General features: G+C 45.8%; 1 protein-coding gene across 5 annotated transcripts in view; it reads left to right on the top strand.

Moving 5' to 3' along the window:
* LOC119164588 (uncharacterized) overlaps positions 1 to 25,100 on the top strand; it is a 116,173-nt gene that overhangs the window by 49,252 nt on the left and 41,821 nt on the right. For 4 of the 5 annotated variants that reach the window (XR_012885787.1, XM_075872503.1, XM_075872504.1 and 1 more), the window contains exons 6-8: positions 5,888 to 6,043; positions 22,342 to 22,494; positions 23,046 to 23,099. Coding sequence is in view for 4 of the 5 variants with exons in the window: in XM_075872503.1 (XP_075728618.1) it covers positions 5,888 to 6,043; positions 22,342 to 22,494; positions 23,046 to 23,099 (363 nt within the window). In the remaining variant the exon portion in view is untranslated. Of the gene's footprint in view, positions 1 to 5,887; positions 6,044 to 7,242; positions 11,538 to 22,341; positions 22,495 to 23,045; positions 23,100 to 25,100 lie in introns of those variants that run through there. The other variant, XM_037416811.2, reaches the window with a different exon arrangement.

Below are 25,100 nucleotides of genomic sequence, written 5' to 3'. Positions count from 1 at the left end.
TCCCAATCTTGGCCCTGGGAACCTCTTGTAAACACGCGATGAATAGCATTGGAAAGATCGTGTCTTCCTGCATTATACTCTTCTTTATTGGTATTCCACCAGTTTCTTTATGGAGGATTACGGGGGCTATGGATCCACTGTAGATTTCCTCCAGTATGTTTATGTAGCGTTCAACGATGCCCTGATTCAGAAGTGCCTGCATTACTACTGATGTCTTGACTGAGTCAAACGGCTTCCTTTAATCTGAAAGCTATGTACAGGGGTTGGTTGTATTCCGCGCATTTCTTTATTACCAATTGATAGAAAGAATATGATCTGTTGTGGAGTTGCCTGTATGAAATTCTGCTTGGTCCTTTGGTTGATGGAACTCTAGTGTTGCCTTAACTTTATTATCTATTCTCTTTGTAAATAGTTTGTAGAAAATGGACAGTAAGCTGATGGGCCTGTAATTTTTCAAGTCCTTGACGTCTCTTTTTTTATGGATTATGATGATGTTGGCGTTCTTTAAGATTCTGGTACCCTTCCCGTCAAGGGACACTTCGTACATAAAGTGGCCAGTTTTTTTAACACAATTTCTTCGCTATCTTTCAGCAGGTCCGTTGTTAAGTCATCCTCACAAGCGGCTTTGCCTCTTTGCATTCCTTCTTGTAGCTTTCCTTATTTCTTGTGTCGTTACTGTTAGGATGTTGAATTCCTCTGGGCTGAATTTAAATGGTTTAGTAGGTGGATGAAATGGTGTCAGATTGAGTTTGTGGCTATTTCTCGTGGGTTTCAGTTTATCTGAAGACAAATATTCGTTAGTTAATGCTTAGCGTGGGTAGTAACAAGAATATGGAGCAACTTTAGGCCTTCGATATGTTTCGAATGGCTTTCTTTTGAACTGATTTCAGTGTGTTGATGTCAGATACTTTATGAGGGTTCCATACAGGGTAGGCAGGGTAGGATTGGACGGATGAGTGCTTTATATGTGAGCAATATCGTTTCGGACGAGTATTTTTAATGTACAATTTAAATAGCCCAGTTTCTCTAAAGCTTTATTGCAGGTGTATTCGATATGTTTAGACCAAGACATCTTGGCTCTTCCGCCATTCTACTTGGTACTGTGCTTGCTGCTGCCACTTTACACCTGGAATCTTCCTAATCTCGTCTGCCCACCTAGCTCTTTTGATATAAACACGCGTGATTGACAGGTCCCAGCCCGGGCAGCTAGGACTTCATCTCCAACTGAAGCTCAACAGATGATACCATTAGTTGGGTGAATATGCAGTCAAGCGAAGCACACTTGCGGGTTATATGAAAAAGGCTCTATTGTGTGCATCAGTCATCGTATAAAAATTTTTGATGTGTTTTAATCTACCGGCACTTCACTCTGGACCTTGAAGTATGGCTTCATGGCAGCGTGGATTTTTTCTTACTATCGCAGTCGAATCCTGCTACAACGAAATTGATGGGATGTGCGAAAAAATGTATGATTGAAGATTTTCATTGTAGTGAAGTTTCACCTATAGACCACAATCAAGATGGGAGCTGAAAGATGGAAACAACGTAGCGGGATAATCAGGGTGAACAGTGAAAGTGCCTCAGACAGGCTGGCTGCCGTTTCAATAGGAGGACCTATCTTTGTCAAAGGCACTGTGTCGTCCTTCGCGTGCTGGTTTTAAGGGGGTTAGTAGCGAAGTATCAGGGTAAACAGTGAAAGGGCCTCAGACAGGCTGGCCGACATTTCGATAGGAGGACCTATCTTTGACAAAGGCGTTGTGTCATCCTTGGCATGCTGGTTTTAAGGGGGTTAATGGTGAAGTATCAGGGTGAACAGTGGAAGTGCCTCAGACAGGCTGGCTGTCATTTCAATTGGAGGACCTATCTTTGACAAAGGCGCCTTGTCATCCTTGGCGTGCTGGTTTTAAGGGGGTTAGTAGTGAAGTATCAGGGTGAACCGTGGAAGTGCCTCAGACAGGCTGACCGACTTCTCGATAGGAGGACCTATCTTTGTCAGAGGCGTTGTGTCATCCTTGGCAAGTTAGTTTTAAGGGGGCTGGTAGGGCCGAAGATGATGAATAAAACCGGGACACCAGCAATGAAGATGAGCAGATCGTTCAGCGATGTCTTTCAGATGCTGCCCTCGGAACTGTGACTTCGTCACAGTTCCGAAGGCAGCATCTGAACAGTAAGAATGTTTTACTGTTGTGGGATCGCATGAGAGTAGCCACGGAAATGCCATTTCGCGCTAGAGAGGAACCAGATGCAGATTACGCTTCCGGCTGAACTTCACTTGGATTGGTGTTAGTTCCTGCTTCTTTGATTTAGCTGATTATTGCATACATGTCTCTTTTTTGGGGCGAACTTTAAGTGTCGGATTGTTTGCCATTTTGGGTAGTATTAAGGGGAGATGCGAGTCGAAAAATCACGTTTTTAGCGAAATTTCTCTTATTTCTGATTTTTATTGCATTGTAATCTTCAAACCTTCTTCTTTCATCTGTGAAAATTTCAAAACTAAATTCGAACCGCAAAATGCAAAAAATGTGTATGAAGGCATAAAGGTGGTTCAAAATTTCGTGAATTTGCGCCGATATTGGCCATCTTTGACTGCGCGCTGCTCCCCGTTGCAGTGCCGCCCGCCATCGCGATCGGTTGGGAAAGTTGCATCCGGCCTTCTTCTTACAGCTCCGACGACCGCCAGTTTCGTACGTGGGCAAAAAAATAAATAAAAAACGGGGCCTTTTTATCACATGGTTTGAGCGGTTTGAAACGCGCGGCACCCTAAGCCGCATCGCCATTGGCTACCGAGTCATTGTCAGCTGTGTTGGTGGCGGCCATCGGCATTTGGTCCGTCTGCTTTTCTGCGCATCTACGCATATTTCTGCAATGACAAGCCCGAAAAAGTGCAACGTGAGACCGCAGAAGTTTCGAACGAAGCACAAGTTCAAGGGAAGGCGGCGTAAAGCGCCCCGAACGACGGCGACGAACGAGAATGCGCCTACGTGTGCTAGGCCTGACGGCGGCATCGACGAGTGCGCGAGCGACAGTGGCTGCGATGAAGGGATTGACGCTGCGCTTTTTTTCGTCAGTGCTTCGGAAAAGAAGCTCGGCTTCTTCAAAAAAGACGAAAGACAGCGCGATGAGGTTTGTGCAACGACAGTTTTGTGCGACACCCTCTTGCTGACGGCACTTGTGGCAGGTGCGGCATGCCCTGCTTGCGGTATTCAAAAACTTGCTGTTCGGGAGCCGGCAGAAAAGCGCAAGGGACTTTCGTCGCTCCTCGAACTTCATTGCGAAAACAGCGAATGCTCAGCGACTGTTCTTTCGTGCTCCTATACGTCACTGCATGTTACGGCGGACGGCAGCAGCCCAGTGAGCCAACGGTACGACAGTGGGAACTCCCGAGATAGTTTCGCTGTAAATGTGAAGGCGGTGGTGGCTGCACGCAATGTCGGCATTGGGCATGAGCAATTGTCGAGATTTTGCTCCATTATTGGACTCCCAAAGCCAATGCACCACCGAGGATTTTTTTCGATAGCAAAGAAGGTGCACACCGCTGCCATGGCAGCTGTGAGTGAAAACTTGCGCCGATCCAGAGAGTTGACGAAAGAAGTAGCAGGCGAAACTGATGTGGCTGTTATGTTCGACGGCACTTCGCAGAAGAGGGGCCACAAAAGCCACAACGGGATTGGCGCAGTTATCTCCTTAGATACTGGCCTCTGCTTAGACTTCGAGGTCATATCAAATTACTGCCTGACATGCAGTAGGCACAAGGATATGGGCCCAGACGAGGAAGTGTGGCAGGCATTCCATGGCCCAGTCTGTGAAAAAAATGTAGACTGTTCCTCCCATGCCATGGAAACGGAGGCTGCAATGCGCATTTGGCAGAGAACATTGACTTATGACACCCCACTGCATTTCATGACATTCTTGAGTGACAGTGACAGCAAAGCATATAGTGCAGTCGCAGAGTCAAAAGTCTATGGTGCTGTCAATATAGAAAAAGAAGACTGCACTAATCATGTGGCCAAGAGACTTGGCACCGCGCTACGGAAGCTGCATGTGCCATTACCACGAGGGCAGAAAATGAAAGAGCCAGCCATTCAGAAGATCCAAACATACTATCAGATTGCCATAACAAGCAACAGGGGGAGTGTACGGGATATGTACACTACAGTATGGGCTTCGTACTTCCACTCATGCTCTACTGACAATGCTGGCAGCCACAAGTTTTGCCCTGCAGGAACAGAATCGTGGTACAAACATCAACGCGCTAAAGCACTTGGTGAACCTGCACCACGCCACACACCTCTCCTGACAAAAGCACAGGGATTGGCTGTTTTGCCCATTTACAAGAGGCTAACGGATGAGAAGCTCCTTGCTCGATGCATCAAAGGGAGCAAAATTTGGCTACTTTGCCCCAAGACTAAGTTTGTCTCCCGAACGGTTGTCGAGACTGCCGCAGCTATGGCAATCCTGTGGTTCAACAAGGGTCATGCTACTTTCGAGCACATCCTGGAAGAGCTCAACATACTGCCATCTAGAGATCTAGTTACTTTCAGTGATTCCCGCGATGCGAGGCGCATCAAGAGAATGTCCGAGCGTCTGACAGCAGAAGCAAGGGCCCACCGTCGTCGTGGAGTGAAAAGGGCACGGCTAGAAGAGAGTGCTCGCAAAGACCGTGAGGGCACAACCTATGCTGGAGGACAGTTCTAGAAACTTGCAGTGCTTTTCAAAGTTCTGTTGAACATTATGGCCAAAGATTATGCATTTCTAACAACTCTGTGATAAAAAAAAAAGGTTTCAAACTTTCAAATGCGTTTTTCTCCTTTTGCAGTTTTGTGTGATCTGTGCTTCTTATACACGCTAGTTCGTATACTTAGAATTGTCATACCTCTATGAAATTTTGCACATAGCATGATGAAGGCCCATAGAGTGCAAGTATCTATTCAGATTGGCAGTGCTGCTTGATTATGTTTTTCAAAAATTATATAACATTGAAAGCCCTTGGCAACTAGAGCCAAAGTAAATTTTTCTATTTTATTACTGTACTTCACCTTTTTACACACAAAATTTATAGTTTTTTGCACTCTACAGTTCCAAAGGATCATAGTCAGCTATATCTGCATGCTTTATCTCGAATTTTTATAGGTCAGAATTGTTGCATAACAATGGCCATAATTTTGCAGTATCTGACCTGCAGAAAGAAAACCAAGCAATCTACATGAAAATAAATGACATATTTGAAAAGAGGAGAAAAAACTCTATCAGCATGCCAATTTGTGTTAAATTCAGACTCTTATTAAAGAAAATCGTTTTTCAAGTAGCATCTCCCCTTAAAATGTGTTTGTCATGTCACCGCAGACTCGCGTCTCTCTCCCAACTCCATGCACTGCGAGCGCTGTCGAGATAAAATTGTGACATAGAGGCAGCATTCAATGGCCTTTATGCTTGCTCTGGCCTAACTGTTTGATGGTTGTGTCTACGAAAAAAATTGATGCCCTCAAAAGAATTGCCTGTCTTTCGCTCAACTATAGTTTTGAGATGCTGTCCATGAATGGAGTGTATTTTCGCCTCTGCATATGGAGGATCTGTAAAATCTGAAGACTTCGTTCGCAGATGAACCGGGTTTTAAGCACAGATATGCCTGGAGAGATCGAACTGTGCATCTGAACGCTGCCCTTTATTCCAGCCAAAAAACCTAAAGTGCCACATGGCATCCTTCATTTTTGTCTTCTTTCGGCGCGTACTATGTTCCCTGTTTTTAACAACATCCTCATGGGCTGTTAGTGTAAATCATTGAGGTGAAGCTAGCCCTGGTGTTCTGTATAGTTTCTAACAAGTGTTTCAGTATACTGTCGCACACGACATTCCGCATCGATCCTATTGGCTTGTTTATTATTTTTAGGATTGGGGCCCCGTGGTCCCTAGAAAGGGGATGCCAGTGGCAGCCGATCCTCCACCAAGTCAGCCTAGTCGTGTCCTTCCATCATCTCTGGAAGAGCAGGCATCCAGCCAGGAAGCTGTTGCTGCGTCTTCGTCATCTTCCAGCACAAATAATAAAGTAAGTATGTCTATAGTCTGTTGTCTTTGTTCAGGCTTTTTTTAAACAGTGAAGCTCTTTAAGCTAGCTGCAGTTTGTGCGGTCCATCAGAAAACTATCATCTTAGTTTAATCGTAAGCTTGAATCATTGGACCTTGAATTACTGAGTCCACCGTGCCTGTGATAACCCTTCAAGGCTTCTGAATGCTGCAATAATACTGATGATGATAATGATGATAATAATATATGATATAATGCTTTATGGTTCACCTGTGTAGTAGTGTCCTTATGTTTGTTTGTTTTACTTGTTTTATATGAGCACCAGATTTCTTTTACCATTCGAAGGTTTATTTCCAGTGCACAGTTTTCCGAACATGTTATGGAATGTGCTTCTAATCATCATGGAAAAGCTGGAGAAGTCGGGGAGTTTGTAAAAATCAAATTGGTAGAGACTCTGTGAGAGTTTGAATACACTCAAACCTCATTATAACAAAATCACACCTGCTAGAAATACTTTGTTAAATTTGAAAATTCGCTATAAAAATAAATTTGCACCACTGTATCTATGACAGAGCTATTCTTCATTTACTTTGTTGTAACCGATAATTCGTTATATCCACCTTCGTTATATTGAGGTATGAATGTAGTACTTTCATTGTATTGGCCCCTGTATGGGGCTCCTGAGGCCAGTTTTGAGTGTAAGTAGCATTTGCAGTTTTACTTTTTGATCATTAGGAAAGCCTTGACTGTGCGTCCAAGTGTTTTCATAAGTGTTTCTATGGGGAGGCTGCTGTTGGTGGAGGCTTTCAGGTCCAAGGACCATCATAAATTGCAGTGCGGTTACCACGGAAAGTGGGTAAATCTCCTAGGGATACGTGCCACTCCTCTCACCACTCTCTCGACTCACTATTACCACAACTGACCACTACGCCCACTACTCTTCCCATCATGCCCACTACTGACCACTCCAAAAGCTCACCACCACACCCACTACTGCTTCTGCCACCCCTCTTACTTCAGTCAGCCACTTCATTCAACCCCACTGCAAGCCCCCTGCTTTTTGTTCAAAAGTTCATCATGTGAGCCAGTTAGGCCAGTTCAATAATTCAGAGGCACCAGGCAATGCCTTCCCAAGAGAAATGCATGTTTAGCATGTATGGGGCTGGGTGTAGCTGCTGGGGACAAGGAAGCACCTGACGACCCTTTCTGATCCTGCGCAGCTCTTCCGGCATCGCACTGGCCTTGGGCACTCCGTCTGCTCCATGGAAGGCACCTTGGACAATGATAAGACATATGTTGTTCATTGGAACTCGGAGCAAGGATGTAGCATAGCTTGTATCACCTGTACAAGCACAAGTGGACTGCAGTGTGTGTGTCCGTGTAGTACATGTACACCGCGTAAGGGGATCATTGAGTGTAATTATAGACAGAAGGCATATGATGAACTGCGCCTGACTTGCAACACTGCCATTGCATCCGGTGAATTGCAGGGGTCTCAAAAGGCTGATGGCAAGGCCTCTTTGGGTCACACAGCATCCCGTCTGTTATCCCGAGGCATCGAAGGTCATGGCACTGTAGTGACTATTCTTTGCGGTAACTTTGATCCTGCTGCGTGCGCCCTGATGGAAGAATTCCGCTCATGGCTTTGCAGACTGTCTTGGGGCATGGAGCACAACAAGTTGACAGTGGAACCTTCCTGTGTCTTGTGCTGCTTGCCTTGCTGCATATCCCTCGTCAGCATGTTCTGGTTCCTATGTGTATTCTCCGACTTGATGAAACTTACTGGGCTCACAGGTTGGGTTCGTGACTTGTGTGTTGATGGGGACGTTGAAAACAACCCCGGGCCTGTGACCTGCCCGAGGACATATGAAGAAGTGTCTGGACTTCCCTTCATCGATTGGGTTCGAGATAAAGGAGGGCAGGGCACAAACATGCTTTCTGGTGCTTTGGCAGATGTTGGTGCTTGGGCAGATGTCAGTCCAGCGACCATGCTCCCCAACGGCTTTGTGTGCACAAATGTAAATACTGCCACCATCATGCATTGTTCGCACCTTAATCCAGATGGCCGAATGAAATCTTTCAGGGATGGCAGTTGGACGACAGTTTTATACCCCACAAGTGTCCGCAGCACCTTACAACAACTCTGTTTTGGCGACATCATGCGTGAAGACAGCTGTGGAAAGCACGTTGACTCTGCAGCTTCCCAAAAACTCTGCTCTCTAGTTGACAGCCTTTCTCCCAAAGCTCAAGAGGGTCCATTCCCACCTGCTCAGTTCAGCCCAGGTAAAGCACAACCCAATGAAAGCCCATCTTTCTTTGCCGAAGGCTCTACACAGGAAAACACCCAGACGCAACCCCCGATAGTAGTAGAAGGTGCAAGCAGTGCAGCCCATCAAAGACGGCCAGCAACCATCCCCGAGGTAGTTGTGGCCGCAGTTGGGCGCTCCGGTGAAGTGCTCAGTTCATCCACAGCAATGGGGCAAGGTGTGGCTTTTCCTTTGTTCGATGTAGGTCACTACCCATTTCTTCATAGGCCGGGCACTGTAGCCATTGTCATAGGCAAGGGAGTGCCTGAACATGGCGCTCAAAGTGGTTTGACTTATGCCTGTCGCATCCCCATCACGGTAACTCAGAAAGGTATAGGAGACACAGCAGTGGTCCGTTTGGGTGGTGATATCGTACCAGAATGTGATGCAGTGGCACTTCGAGCCTTGTATACCAAGACAAGTCCCACACAGATGTTGCATGACGATTCCAGAGTGTCACTTGTCGGCGAGTGGTTTCCACAGGAGGGTAACGGCACACATTCGATATCATGCATTCGGCGCTGGGGCCCCCCCTGCTTTGTCTACAGTGCCTGTATGGCTGCCCACGAAGGCACTGCCCTTACTTGCACTCAGTTGGCAAAGGAACAATGGCGTCACTACATGGAGAGCACGGTAAGTGCCCTTGTACTTGAGTTTGACAAGCTGTCTTTTCACCCTCCTCCCTCTCCTACGACATGTGAGGCGAGTGCCTTCAAGCTAGGACTCATGCTGGCATGGGCCGAATATGGCATACCAGATGCAGCGTGTTGCTACAACATCCTTACTGGCCAATCACAAGTTCATGAGCCTGATGTGTTCATCAAGAAATATACAACTATTACGCGCCTGTTCAACAGCTCTGGTGTGCCTGACGAGGATTGTGGGGGCCTGATTCGGCCAGCCTTCCCATTCTTCCGTGGATGGCAGCGTGGGCAGATAAGATTCTTTGCCAGTGTGCAGTGTGTCCCCAGGGGTGAGCCCTACCTCATCATGCCGCCATGCTTTGAAATGGCAAGCAGCTTTGCCGAGGCGGCAGTCTACCTGATGAGCCTGCTTCCCTGGCCATGGGGCAACATGAGCATTGTGTTGGAAACTGGGGTGGATGGTGATCCCACTCCACGCAAGCAAATGTATACGTGGTACGGTGCCACCACCGTTGTGCCTGGAGAACTGTGTTTAAATGTTGTCCTTCACCAGTACCCCATGTGCTCGTTATTTGGTGAGGATGCTGAGCCTCCAGTATTTGCACTGTATCCAACCATGGGCCCTTCTGCTGTGGAATTCTGGCCTCCATTTTCCGAGATTCCTGTCAACTTCAAGCCAGGCCAGAATCACTTCGTGCCAGCTTCTGCCTTCGCAGCATCCTGGGCACTTGGGTATCATTGGGGGGACATCAAGTGTGTGCTTGCCAAGATCCAAGCCTGTGGTCTCTTCGACAATGTGGGCCGTTGGGTGCTTGAGGCCCCCCTGTTTGCCATGAGTCATGCAGGGATCATGGCGACCCAAAAAGTGCAAACGGTCACGCCTTCTGCAGACAAAGGTTTCGTAAAACCTTCGCCCCCAATCGTCCCATCCAATATTGATGATGACGATGTTCCTCTACTGTACCGATGTTGGGCTGCTCCTGGCAACCGAATGAGTCACATTCCAAAAGATGCTGTGTGGGCAGATATTTCCTTGCCTCCTGACGGACTTATCACACTGCCCAACATCACCACCCTGAGTGCAGTGAACTCTAAAGTCTGGCGCTTTGACGAGCCATTCGCTGGGACGACCATCGACGTGGACCACCCGCTGATCTCTGCAATACTGTTTGTCGCCAGCGAGCGACTTTTTGTCGGCTGGCACATTTTGCACTCTGCTATGGGTGTTGCCACAGACAGTATGCAACTTGGGAGCTCAGGCGAGGGGCCAGGACGTGGAGAAACCATACACTTTAAAGGACTGTTTGGGGACGGGTCGGGGCGAATCCCACGTTTGGGGGACTTGGTTCAGGATGTCATCGCCAAGGCAGTAAATGGCCCTGTTCTCACCACTGTCGGCGGTGTGCCTTTTCCTTTTAGACTCTTTCCACAACGCAACTGGGAACCACAAGTTATGGACTTTACCAGTGCCGTCCGCATTTCCAAGGCATGCCCAACACCGATGACTGACAATGTGGTATTCAAGTATTCAACTAGCTTGCCAAAGGAGTTCCTTCCCTTCCTATGTCACCCCGTTTATGGCAACAAGGACATCTATGACGAGGAGGAGCCGCATGGAGTGCCTCCAGCCTTCTACTTTGGGCCATTAATCTACGCAGGTGGACTTGAGTGCACCAGGGTTCGAGAGAATGAAATACCCAATGTGTCACCCCACAGTCTGTGGCTGAACAGGCTGATGCACAGCCAGTCACTGTATGAGCTGCGGGACTATGTTACAGGAAACCGTATTGCAGGCGCTCCCGCCCCGGGCGAGGCGCCGATTGGGTTTCCCCGTGGCCATGATGAATGGGCGGACAGGCCTTCTGACCTTGGCATGAAGACTACGCCATATCCGTTTTTCTCAACGGTCTGGAGCGGCTGGATGGACTCCGGCACACGTCACGTGTTGGCACTTCTGCAAAGATTCACACCCATAGTCCGTGCCTCGGGGTCGAAATATGTTTTTAAGGGAGCTCCATAATGACATTGTGGACCTTTCAGCAACTGCAGGGTGCTGTCTCACGCTAGTGCCATGTGCATTCAGGTAAAAAGTAGCAGAGAATGCTAAAAAAATTGCATGGTTTGTGCGATTGTAAGCTTAATAGCTAGATAATTTTGGTGTTGGCAGGTTCAGGAGAGTTCAATATAAATGGTATATTTTGTTATTTTTGAAAGGTGTTGCTGGCCTTCTTTGAGGTGTTCTGTTCAGGCACTAAGTAGCATGGCTGGTTACTCTGTACAAAACAAACAACTGCAAGCGAGTAGTTATGGTGAGTTTTTGATGAGCAACCTTCCAAGGTATGGAAGGGATGTAGCACACATTTGTTGCAAGTTATCCCTGCACAGTGACCAAAGAAACAGTTGCTAGTTGCTATAAGATGCCTATGTTCATTATTCCTTGTGTTTCTTGTGATATATCACTACCACATTATGTTCCTGTTCCTCCCAAGTTCTCCCAACTGTTTCCCCCAAGTTATGTTCCGGCTTTTCCTCGTTTCGGGAATAAAATGTTTTCAGACAAAAGAACGGTGTTTTGATATTTGTCCGAGAGACTCCTGCTCAGTGCAGTCTCTAGAAGTCGGCTGTTCATTTGTGCAGTACCGTCTGTTTCGTAGTTTGAGAGCTCTAGTGGGGAGAGTGGGTGGGCTGAAAGTGTGCATTAGTGATCGCTTGGGGATAGAAAAGATGCATGTCTCTGTAAACCATGAAGGAGCATGGTGCAGTGTCCTTAAGCAGGAGGGGGAGGAGGAGGAAAGGCGAGTGAAATGGGAAATGCTACATTCTTCAGAAAGGAGTGCCCAAGCAGTGGCTCCTCTTATCTTTCAGTGCTTGGGCGAAAGAGCAGGGTGCAGTGGGAACCGGCCATTGGCGTTACTGTGGCTTTCAGCTGCCTGGCACTGCCATTTCGAGTAGACTTGATAACTCTGCAGTTATCAAATACAGTACAACTCACAAGGTACTCCGATACACTCAAACCTCGTTAAAACGTAACGGGATATAGCGGAATAGATGAAATTCCTCTTGAAAGCTCCATTGAAAACCATGCATTTTAAACCTTGTTATAACAAAGTAAAATCGACCAGAAAATGGATATAAGATGAACTAAATTAGTCTATAAAAAAATACCGACCAATGTGTGTTATATACATCGTTTTCTGCAGAGTTTGACGCTCGTTCGGAGCGGCTCTTTCAAAGCTTTCGCGCCGACCTTACAGCCACGCCACGTGCAGGCGAGAGAGCCGTCCTCCTCTCAGAGCCAGCGGAGAGGACTGAGGAAGCGTTCAGCGAGTCACGTGACCGAGAAGTGGCGCTGCGGTGCAAAGTGATTTCCCTCTCACTTAATGGGGCAGACTGGTCTTAGACATTTTTCGTTTATTCTTCAGTGATCACGATCAAACTGCACAGGGTTATGCAGTTTTTTCTGCTGATTTCTAATTTTTAATTAGTTTTCCTGTAACTCACCTTCTTCCTGAGATAATTTAAGTTCATCCCCTATTGTTTATGGCCGTCATAGAAAAAAAAGTGCTTAATAAAAGTGATATTTAAGATATCCCAACATAGACTAATGACTATAGATTGAAAGTATGCAAGAGGTTTTTGTTTTTAGGCCTTCATTGGTTATTTTGCCGTAAAATGAACTATCCATTTTCAAAAGCAGTTGGAATTATCTTAAAATTTTGATTAGTAATTAATTAAAAAGGCTTGTGCTCTAAATTCTGTTCCCATACTTGCATTATACACACATACAGATTTCCGCTGCGAAAAGAATTATTGTACCTGCCCTAGCTGCAGAGATATTGAGGCCTCAAAATTGAATAGTCATAAATTTATTTTTTTTGAGAAAAATGGAAAAAACTGAAGACACACAGTTTCTTCAAAAAGCAACTATCATGGTGCGCATGTTTTGCAACCCTCATAAAGGCGCTTATAAATTGGTAGTAGAGCTTTAGACACAGGTGCTGGCAATTTATAAAGAAGCCTCAAAGTCAGTTCACCATTATTTTGCAGGTTCTGCATGTTGGCAGCATCAAGAATCTGGACAGTTAGAATGACATGACAAAAAAATTACTACTTCCTGGTGTGTGAAAATTTGCAGAGATATAGAAACATACTTGCTAAAACCAAAAATGTGAATTTTCAAAAATTAATTTTTTCGTCACTTTTTGGTCTCGAAGACCAATCTGCCCCCTTAAGAACAAACGATGGGGAAGCTTCAAAAAACTTACATTTATTCACAAATCAGAGGACATCCGTCATTAATTGAAGTAATTGGTGATGCGCGTCTGCACACGTTGCCGCAAGTCAATCAATTACGCACGCAGTTGGCAAAGCATAGTAGCGCCCGGCTAAGTCCAGCGCCAACACTCTCTAAAGAGGACGGCAACGACTGCGTCTCCGCTGCTACCCTCTGCACCGAGAAAGGAGAACTCTCCGTGACAGTTCTTATTTTTTCCTCTCTCTCCGTGTGCGACCTTAAAATGAGAAGGGTCTCTACGTGCAGAGACTGAAAAGGGAGAAGCGTGGCACAGGCGCGTCGCAGATCGGCATTGAGAAAGAGCAAACAATCCGCCACAGTCTTTTCTTTCCTTTTCTTTTGTCTTCGCGTGCAGCGTTGAGAGTTGCCGCCGTGGGATTAGGCATGGCGCTGAGAACATTTTAGGAGGACGGTATGTTCGAAATAATCGTCGCTAGTGCTTGCGCGTTCAAATTACAGGGCGTTTTCATCCATTGGAATACATATAGCTTTGACGGGACCACAGCGCGAGTTCGAAGTAACCGAAGTTCGAATTAAGCATGTTCCAATTAATGAGATTCGACTGTGTTTATTTTCCGTCGCACGCCTGGTCGCGTAGCGGTTCATCGGGCCGCGAGGCGGTTTCCTTCTTTGCATGCTTATAGGTGTGCGCCCATCTGAGCATACATTGCCACAAACTGTTATAATCCATATAAATAAATAATAGATATAACAAAATAATTGTGGCTCCCCTTTGTTTTACCGAGGTTTGAGTGTACTTTCACAACGGGCACAAACAACGGTCGGTCTTTGGTCAGATCTTAAAGTTGATAACAAAACAAAATATATTCATTGTGAAGGCAGTGTAAACAACACACAAACATGCACACTCGACAGTTATCAAGTACAGTGCAACTACCAAGGTGCTCCGATACGTTCACAACAAGGGGCACAATTAACAACTCATGCTACAATGCAATTTCATGCATTACCAACTAAGAACGCTAAAAACTCGAATGTTGATTCAGCATATTCAGTCCAAATTTCTTGGACTAATAATCTAGAATGTCTCCTTTCCGGGAGGGACTCGCACCAAATCCAGCATTAGTCGTCGTCTGGTTTATCCAAGGTTTCTCTTCCAGGAAGCACTCCTCAGAACTTCCCCACTCTCACATTGCCCCCAGAACTTCCCCACTCTCACTTGAGTCTTCCAGATCGGCTGATGGCACTTCATCAACAAAACCTCTTTGCCGAAATCACCATCGGCCACTCACGCACTGTCACTGCAGGACAGGCACTCTCACACTGGCTACATCACATACTGACTTTCTCTCCTGCTCGCCTCCCTATATTGCTTGCTTATATCCATTTGCCACGATATTCTTGAAGCTTCCAGGTCTTTTATCTCTAGGCATTGCCAATGTTAGTGAAAGGGCGACATCTTTGTCATAGTTTTCACACGTCGTGGCGTGACACTGCATTGCATCACCCATTCCTTCCAGATGCTTCTGGATTTCCCTCGGCGTTGAATCTGATACTGCTGTTGGTGGGATGGCCGCTGTTTAGAAGGGGAGGGGAAGAGCGTGCGCGGCATTTTTTTGTCCTTGTTTCTTCGTTGGGTTGGCTTCTGTCATCTCACATTAGTGCCTGGTATTTACGCAGCCATTAGAAATTGGAGGCATGCGCTTTCTTGAGCACTGGTTTGTGACATTCACCTGTTTGACCAACACCCTAGATGAATTAGTAGAAGCACGCAAAACGGCCCAATATGAGAGACTAGCACTAACAGGAAGATTCTTGAATGCCATTATGTAGGCTATGCAATGCAGGAGAGAACCAAGGCCGGTATATCACGAGGTATACGCAAAGGGATAAACGTTCTACTAATTCCAAGAGATATGCACCCAGAGCAAAACATTACAAAGTGTGCAGAGAGGGTAAAGACTCTCAGAACTGGATATGCAAATGTCCAGGACCACACACCCAAAAAATGGCAGTAGCAGCCATAAATAAACATGGTAAGATAACACCCAGTTGGTCATTGACGCTTATTTCAGATTTCCCAAAAAAGGTAGGGGGGTCCTCGCTCGGGTAGGGGTGCTTCCTCAGCATTTTACGGTAGAGTGGACACTGGCGTTGCGACCATTCAGCCATTATAAAATTATGGGAAGTACACAGATTTGCCTAGTCTTCGTGCTTGCAGCTTCATACGCACTAGTGGCTTTGTTTTGCTGTCGTGTTTCGGTTTTGTTTCGAATAAAAGACAGGACCGTTTTCAACTTCGTCACCCAATTTGAATCGGCGGGCCCATTTGGTGAAGCATAACTCCTAATCTTTAGCTTAACTGCATATTGCGGCAAAGTAAGTTCAGGCCACATGAAGCCAAAAGAACGAAGATTAGACAAATCTGTGTGCTGCTCATCATTGCCACGCTGGCTGAAGCATCGTGTGTTGGAGCTCCCGTAGACACTAGCACCAGAGTTGCCTTTAGTGTATTTGTAGGCAAGTCAATGCTTTGCTGACTAAAGCAGCAGACGGTGGTCTGGCGCCTTCTCCAAATGAACACTTATCTGAAGCCGGGGGCCTACAGCTGTTGTTACACCGGCCTCGCCGCGGTGGTGTAGTGGCTAAGGTACTCGGCTGCTGACCCGCAGGTCGCGGGATCAAATCCCGGCTGCGGCGGCTGCATTTCCGATGGAGGCGGAAATGTTGTAGGCCCGTGTGCTCAGATTTGGGTGTACGTTAAAGAACCCCAGGTAATCCTAATTCCAGAGCCCTCCACTACGGCGTCTCATAATCATATGGTGGTTTTGGGATGTTAAACTCCACATATCAATCAGTCAATGTTGTTACACTGTCCGATACGATGGTGAGCTTTGCCCATGGGCCACTGGCAAGTGGTGACCATTTGCCAGTAGCCCACGTTCGCCTCGGCTCATAGGCGGTTACGTCACGCGCTAGTGATTCAAAAGTCCTGAGCCGGTCCAAACGGCCTCGGGCCACCTGTGTGCTTGATGCTGTCTGCATCCGCTGTGGCATCTGCAATGCCATGTGCTCCGTCCATGGCTGCAACACTGGCCACAATGCCGTTTCAAAAGAGAAATGCTGCTCCAGGCTGCTCAAAAATGCAATATTTTTTAGTAACTGTTCCGAACCTTCTCCGAAATGGTGTTGGGAAAACTAAAAACAATTAAGTTGAACCATGTAACCGTCTATCGAGCTTAAATGAAATAAAAAATAAGCTGTATGCTGTCATCTAGTAGCTGCGTACTAGAATATTGACAATGCTATGCGTACTATCATTTTCTGTATATAGTTGTATATTGGAAGCAGGCTATTTTGGTGAAATGCGTGAGAGCCTTCCTGGTTACACTAGCCGCTGCTGTGAGGACTTTGATATATACATGTGACTGAATACATTGAGTACTTTCATCACCTTTAACCTCGTTTATGTCACAGGTACAAGCAGATTAAATGTTAGTTCATTAAGCTTATTTGATTTCTTAAAATTTCAATGCTGTTTACTTTCATAAATTATGACAAAAATTATTGTTGTTCATTCACCATCCATCTGCCTAATTATGTTTCCTGCAATTTGCAGTGATAATTATATCTGGAATATGTTTAATAATTAGCAATAATATTTAGAGGAGGCTTAAGTTATGCATTAAGCTCCAGGAGTCATTTGGAACATTTTGCTGTCTGCCCTGGAAACATCAACAGCTACACCACGCATTTTTCTGTACTGAAAACAATCGAGGCTGCTCCAAAGTGCCAGTTTTCCTGCTCCAGAATCTGCTCCTTCTCCTGGCGAGTATCGGGAATACCTTCGGGAATAAGCACACACTCAGCGGGGCCAGAACGCTGACGACAAGAAGTGGGTGCGCTAACAATGCAAAATCTAGGAACGTGCGAGAAGCAGGTAGTGAGCAAGAGCGCGTCGAAAATTTCCCGTGTCTAACTTAAGATGGCTGCAAAGTCGTAAGCACTGCGTCGTCATCTGCCAGCGGCCCTGAAAGAAATCGTTTGGACAGTCCCGGGCCGCCCGCAGGCCTCCATGAACACGTCCGAGTGGGCCCGGATTTGTTGGTGGAGCTTCCAGTTGGTCCTCGAGAAACAAGAATGCGGCGGTGGTGTCCTGGGCCCTCAGGAGCCGCTTGGGATTTGAAAATTGAAAAAGCTTGATAAATGCCAGTCTTGCGAGGAATGGGTGGATCTGATACGCATTCTGTGAGCTTGCCCTCAAGTGTCTTTCATCACCATCATCAGCCTGAATATGGCTACTGCGGGGCAAAGGCCTCTTCCATGTTGCACTTATCAATCCAGTCCTGTGCTTTCTGCTGCCGCATTGTACCTGCAAACTTGTCAATCTCATCTGCACACCTGATTTTCAGTCTCCTCTCATTCATTTGCCTTCTCTTGGAATCCAGTCAGTTACTCTTGATGACTAGTCAGTTACCCTTGATGACCAGCGGTTGTCCTGCCTATGTGCTCTGCACCCTGTCCATGTCCATTTCCTCTTGATTTCAACTATATCATTAACCACGGTTTGTTTCTTGACCCACCTTGTAATTTAAGTTGAACCCTCTTTGCGAGCCTCCAAGCTTCTGCTCCGGAGGAAAGTACTGGTAAGATGCACCTGTTATATACCTTCTTAAAGGATATAGGAAGACTGCTATTTATGATTCGAGAAGGTGTCTCTAGAGGACCACAAAACAGGTAATGATGGTCAGTCGGAAGTTTTACTGCTGAGCTCGAATCCAGAAGAGCACCTCTGGGCCGTCCAGCTTGCCAAAAACGCCGCCAGGACTCTAGGGATACTTGACGTCATTTACGTGAGGAGCTGTGTCCCAAAATGCTGCATCCAACAAAGCTATTTTTCTCCGGCCCTCTCTCATTGAGGAGCCTTCCTCCTCCTTTCCCTCTTTCTTCCATGCAAGCATTTTTCATCCAGTTCAAGCCACATTCACGTGCAATTTAAAAGCGAGGGTCTCCAAAAATTTTATTCACCAGTGCGCAACTGAACTCGCTTTCCTTGCTTCAACAAATGGGTGTGAGTAATGTAGGTTCCTTGCGCTGTTCGCACCTCAGGTGCCCGAAGTGACTTCGCAAGTGCGAAACCAGAGAAAATTTAATCAAGGCTCTCCGCAGGGCCCTCCTCGCAGAACCCGGAAAAACCCCCGAGGAGGGCCCTGCAGAGCCCCTAGGTTTTGTAGAACACACTTGAGGAAACCATGTGGTAGAGCATCGGGTACGTAATGCGAAGATTGTGTGTGTTAAATGCCTCCAATAGGAATAGTGTTTTTTTGTCCTCTTCAGTTCATTTCAGTGGATGTCAATATTAAGTGCGAAGCACTTTTGTATCAAGACGTGGAATCTGCAACAAGTAAGGTGAAAACACGGTATACTATACTGATGGGAGACTTCAATGCCAATGTAGAAAAGAAGCAGGCTGGAGACCAGGCAGTAGGAGATTGTGGTATCGGTACTAGAAATGTCAGAGGGGAGCTATTAGTAGAATTCGCAGATCTCAATGATTTACAGATCTTGAATACCTTCTACCGAAAATGAGGAAACCATAAGTGGACATGGAGGAGCCCTAATGGCGAAAGTAAGAACGAAATAGACTTTACACTGAGTGCACACTCAGGCATCGTGCAGGATGTGGAAGTGCTTGGCAAGGTACGATGCAGTGACCATAGAATGCTACGATCTTGAATCCGCCTAGACTTGAAGAAGGAACGACAGAAACTGACACGCAAGAAGCCAATCAATGCGCTAGCACTGAGAGGGAAAGTACAGGAATTCAGAGTCTTGCTTCAGAACAGATACTTCGCAGTTATCGAGAAAACCAGCTTCAGCATTGACGCAATGAATGATAATCTGACGAGTATCTTTGCGGAGTGTGCAGTGGAAATTGGAGGTACGGTAGTTAGACAGGACACTGGCTAGCTGTATCAGGAGACGAAGAACACCATTGAGAAACGTCAAAGCATGAAAGCCTCGAATACAATAGACAAAATAGAATTGGCAGAGCTTTTGAAGTTGATTAATAAGCGTAATGTATCCATTGTAAGAAGGTATAACTTGGAGAAAATTGGAACATGCTCTAAAGAATGGATGGAAGTGTCAAAGCAAGGAAGAGGAAACTTGGGATAGGCAAGAACCACATGTATGCACTAAGGGACAAAGAAGGCAAAGTAACTACCAATATGGATAGGACAGCTGAAGTAGTGAAGGAGTTTTACAGAGATCTGTACAGTAGCCAGGACAATGACGACCTTGATATAAGGACTAGTAGTAACCGAGATGGCACCCCATCAGTAATGATAGAAGAAGTCAGAAAAGCCTTGGAGAGCATGCAAAGAGGCAAAACTGCTGGTGAGGATCAGATAACATCAAATCTGCTGAAAGATGGAGGACAGATTGTGTTAGAAAAGCTAGCCCCCTTGTTAACAAGATGTCTCCCGACAGGAAGAGTACCAGAACCTTGGAAGAATGCTAGCATCATCTTAATACATAAGGAAGGAGATGACAAGGACTTAAAGAATTACAGGCCAATCAGCTTGCTCTCCGTCGTGTATAACTATCGACCACCTTCATACTATCAATCAGGTAATAGAGACTATAGACGAACACAGAATCCAAACACTATACATAGCCTTCATAGATAATGAGAAGGCATTTGATTAAGAAGAAATACCAGTGTTCATGCAGACACTGCAAAATCAGGGTGTCGATGAAGCATATATAAAAATCCTGGAAGAAATCTACAGGGGATAAACTGGTACCATAGTGCTTCACAAAGAAAGCAACACAATATTAATCAAGAAGGGTGTAAGGCAGGGGGATACAATCTCCCCAATGCTATTTACCGCGTGCTTACAGGAGGTTTTCAGAAGCCTAGAATGGAACAGTTAGGGTTAGGAGTTAATGGAGAGTACCTTAGTAACCTGCCATTCGCTGATGACATTGCATTGCTGAGTAACTCAGGGGAGGAATTGCAACTCATGATTACAGAGTTAGACAAGGAGAGCAGAAAGGTAGGTCTTAAAGTTAATCTGCAGAAAACGAAAGTAATGTACAACAACCTTGAAAGAGAGCAGCACTTCGAGATAGGTAATAGTTCACTTCAAGTTGTAAAAGAGTATGTCTACTTAGGGCAGGTAATAACCGCGGAGCCAAACCACGAGATTGAAGTAACTAGAAGAATAGGAATGGTGTGGAGCACATTTGGCAAGCACTCTCAAATCATGACAGGTAGATGGCCACTATCCCTCAATAGCAAGGTATATAACAGCTGTATCTTGCCGGTACTTAGCTTCGGAGCAGAAACATGGGGACTTACAAAGAGGGTTCAGCTTAAATTGAGGCTGATGCAGGGAGCAATGGAAAGGAAAATGGTAGGTGTAACCAGAAAAGACAAGAAGAGAGCAGAGTGGATCTGGGAACAAGCCGGGGTTAATGATATCATAATTGAAATAAAGAAGAGGAAATGGTCATGGACTGGGCACGTAGTGTAGACAGGATAACCGCTGGTCATTAAGGATAATAATGGATTCCCAGAGAACGGAAGCGGGTCACGGGGAGACAGAATGTTAGGTGGGCAGATGAGATTAAGAAGTTTGCAGGTATAAAATGGCAGCAGCAAGCACAGGACCGAGTTGACTGGCAGAACATGGGAGAGGCCTTTGTCCTGTAGTAGATGTAGTCAGGCTGATGATGATGACTTTTCCATCTACGTATCTGTCTAACTATCTATCTAGCCGCCTACGACAGGGTGCCCTTCTGATTACCCCCTAACTTGAGGTAAACCAAAATTAGTATGGAAGGGCAAGATGACTTGACGAATATGACTCACTGGTTATGACGTGAATAATGTTGCAATTCCATCGCATATGCCACCTAATTCATTCCGCCAGACATCTGGCTTATACCAATTGGCAGATATTGGCCACACACTTGTGGTATGCGGGTATGTGCCACAGATGATGGCCAGGAACGGCGAGGACAGATACGAGTAATTTTAATGCGTGAGCGATAAGAAAAAACTGACACTGGGACCGTTGACCCAACTAATGCAAAGAACTGTCAGCGTCCTAGCAGGAATCGAACCCCAGTATTCTGCATGGCAATCAAGTATTGTACCACAGAGCCACTCCAGGTCTCTTAACTATTTATACCCTAATGTTCGCGAAATGTGGATTGTGGTTGCAGTGCTGGCTGTCCAATGTTAAAAACATTACTTATATACTCCTATGATACTGCCGTCACGTTGGGCTAATGTCAATCAGAGTTAGGCACCATCAGCTGAGGTTGACTTGTGAAGCAGTGTCCAGGTCTACAATCCTCGGGAGTGCCAGCGCTTTATATCAGCTTACCGCTTGTGGTGTTGCTAATATTTATTTTGCTGTTGGCGCCGTTGCACAAGTGTAAACAACTGGTTAAATAAAACATATGGTTGTTTAATGTATGTCTGTGCTTGCATTTGTACATGTGTTCAGTGCCATTTCATAATGTTTCGCTAAAAAAATTACAACACCGTCGCCTTTCATACGCATGCTTCACATTACATCGATTGCAAGGTACGTGGGATCTGCCGAGTTTTTATTGCACTTCAGTTTAAGGCAACTGTTAATGACCCCTGGCCTAATTATCTGTTCAAATAATTTGACTTCGTCTAACAGAAATGAGCATCTAGATTAAGTGTGCTGTTTTTCGCTGAACTATCGTTTAAGGACGCTGTCCATGAATGAAAGGTATTTTGCCTCTATCATTTTGGAACGTCCTCATCTTACTTATTTACAGCTTTTACTTAAATAAGTAAGATGAAGCTTATCATGGATTTCTGTATCATTTTTAAAGAGTGTATTATACAGGTGTCACATGGTGCACTGCTGAGCACAGTTAAGCCTGATACTGATAAAATTGCTCTATCTTGGCTCTTTCTGCAGACTGCGTAAAAGCCAATCATAATCAAGAAATTCAATCGAGATCAGGTCTGATAGTGATCATAAGGGACTGTGTGACAGTGTTGGTATTTTATTGCAAACGGTATTTCTCATCCGTCATATTGGCTTCTTTTATTGCTTTCAGGCCATGGGCGTCGTAATCCCTAGAACTGAAACACCCGTGGCAGCCAATCCTCTGCCAAGTCAGCCTGGTCGTGTCCTTCCACCTCAGGAAGAAGAGGCAGACGGCCAGGAAGTCGTTGGTGTGCCTTCGTCACCTTGTAGCCTAAATAGTGACGTAAGATTGTCTGTTCTATTGGTCAGGCACTTCTTCTCTTGTGTCTTCTGCTAGAATCAACAAGTACAATTAGGCGATATCATGTCAGCGATTCTGTATCCCTTAAGAGCAAGAGTGTTCCGATCACTCAAAGACTGTGAATGTTTCGATGTCCGCCTCGGTGTAACAGTGGCTTGGATGCTCGGCGGCTGACCCAAAGGTCTGGGTTCGATCTTGGCGGTTGCAGGCGAAATGGTTGGGGCTTGTCTAGCATGTGTTGTCAACAAGTGTTAAAAAACACCAGATGGCCGAATTTCACGAGCCCTTCAGTACGGCACCTCTCATATCGTTGTTTTAGGACATAAAACCCCAGATATCATGTGAGTGTCTTAATGTGAACCTGTAATTCGGCAGCTAGCTTACTTCGATGTTTTGAAATGAATTCAATTGATTTTAATCAAGTGCAAGAAAAAAACTACACTTCGTAAAGACAGGATTAAATACATTGATGCCTGATGCGGTCCTCCCATTTACTGATGGTTTGTGAATGCTTATTTATCTGTGCCCATCAGGATTCACAACAGGAGGCCACTGCTGTGCGGCGGGAACCTGCTACGCCACAGAAGGTATGCACATTTCAAAAATGTATTTGTATCTCGGTAGTGAAATATTTGGTAATCCATGGATTATGTAATAGTAGTGTGTCGCGTAGCACACTGGTATCATTACTTTTTATTTACACTTTTTTATTTATTTATACTTACACCTACAGCACCCTCTGGGGGCATTGTTGTAGGGGGTTTACAAATTCAAAGTACATTTAAATCAGTGTGGACAAGTTGAATTGCATGGCACACAAAAAACATGGCACACAAAAAATAAAAACAAATCAAAAATAGCTAAATCACAGCATGCAATATCATTGTGTGACCTCATACTCCTTTAAAAGGGAAGAAAATGCTGTGGAAGGGGTGGTCACAATGTTTTTGAATCCACTGAATGTATTTCTTCTGTTATTTTTTGTTGGAACGCTTCGTGGTTAGCTCGGATAGAGCTAAGTTCATCAAGAATGGCAGACTGAGAGATCTGCATTGAAGGTAATGTCATGATGGTTTCGAACATCTGCTTTTCCTGTTGTGGTGTTAGAGGGCCTGGGTTTTGCTTTATATCCCCAGATAACAGCAAAATTGTTTTCATCATATGACCACACGCGACAGCATTCGCGTGCAAGGCCGACAGGTAGCAAAGCACCGAACAAAGAACAGCAGTGGGATCTGTCGCCGATTTCTTGAATGGCCTACCGTATACAGGGAGGTAAAACTAACTAACCTGAAGAAATACTCGACGTAAGTTTCCGGCAGCCATGTCGGCACCAGATCCCAAAGTGGTTGAATGGTGGCTGTGCTTTTGTAGTGCTTCGCTGTCACGGTGCTTCCACAGTTGCCAGCTGCATATCCGCCCGCAATGGAACGTTAATATCGTTGGCAGCGCCGTCATGTCGAGTGGCATTCGGACCGCAGCAAAGCAAGGAATTGCAATGAAGAAGTCTTGCGTCACAGAAATGTCCGGCAGAGCCGGACACACCGCTGATGCTGTGGCGTCCCGGGCAATCACTGTCATCTGCATCAACTGAAGAAATACTCGACGTAATTTTCCGGCAGCCATGTCGGCACCAGATCCCCTGGTCGGAAATGGTCGGAAATGAACTAACATATGTCCATACCTGCCAAGTCTCCTGAATTGGCCGGGAGACTCCCGGATTTGGACCGTTTCTTCCGTTTGTACGGTTGTCATGAAAATCTCCCAGAAATTGAAATATTTGTGCGTGATCCGGCCGCCTTGACAAAAAAGCAGCTCAATCCGCTCCAGGCTTTTCGAACCTACCCCATTTTATTATGTATGAGTTTAAGAGGCATTCATCTAAGCGTACAGTAGAATCTCAGTGATGCGAAACCGCGGGAGATACAAATTCGTGAAATTCCTCAGCGAAATTTCACTATGCCTAATGGGCCTAAATTCGAATGTTCCGAACACATTTTCTAGTCACGGCGGGTGATTTGAACTTTAGCACGGAAATTGTCGAACGAAAGCCAAGAGCAGCATACTTGAAGCTTGGGAAGTACGCGTGCGACCGGTGCACGCACTGTCTTCGACAGTGTGCCAGATTGTCATTGTTACAACCGCTGTCGACGAAACAGTAATCACTTTCAAAGCGATCATGTATAGCGATGATGTAACTGACAGTCCCGAAAGTATGCGTGCATCCAACACTCAACCAGTCAAAGCAACACTGCTTTTCGCAAACCCTGCAGACAAAACTGCGGCAGATGAGATCGTAGACGGCATAAAATGACTTAGTTTTGAACGCGTGTGCGCAGTCAAGTGCATGGGGATTGAGAAAGGAACTACCATTTGCCGCAACCGCCGCACACAACATCGCGGCCGCGGTGGCGCGATAGCGATCTACGAGCTCTGAGGGCACACAGCGGTAGACCAAAGGCAGTAAATACGTAAAAAAATGTCACAGTTTCGTCTCAAGGGCGAAGCAATGTATGCGACAGCAACAACTTGGAATGTCACATTGAGAACGGCAAGCAGATGGAAACGTGCAGCGCACTGCTCACGCA

This window comes from Rhipicephalus microplus, chromosome 8 (assembly GCF_043290135.1).
Source record: "Rhipicephalus microplus isolate Deutch F79 chromosome 8, USDA_Rmic, whole genome shotgun sequence".
NCBI lineage: Eukaryota > Metazoa > Arthropoda > Arachnida > Ixodida > Ixodidae > Rhipicephalus > Rhipicephalus microplus.
The sequence above is the reverse complement of the archived record's forward strand: the minus strand, read 5'-3'. Positions and strand labels throughout refer to the sequence as shown.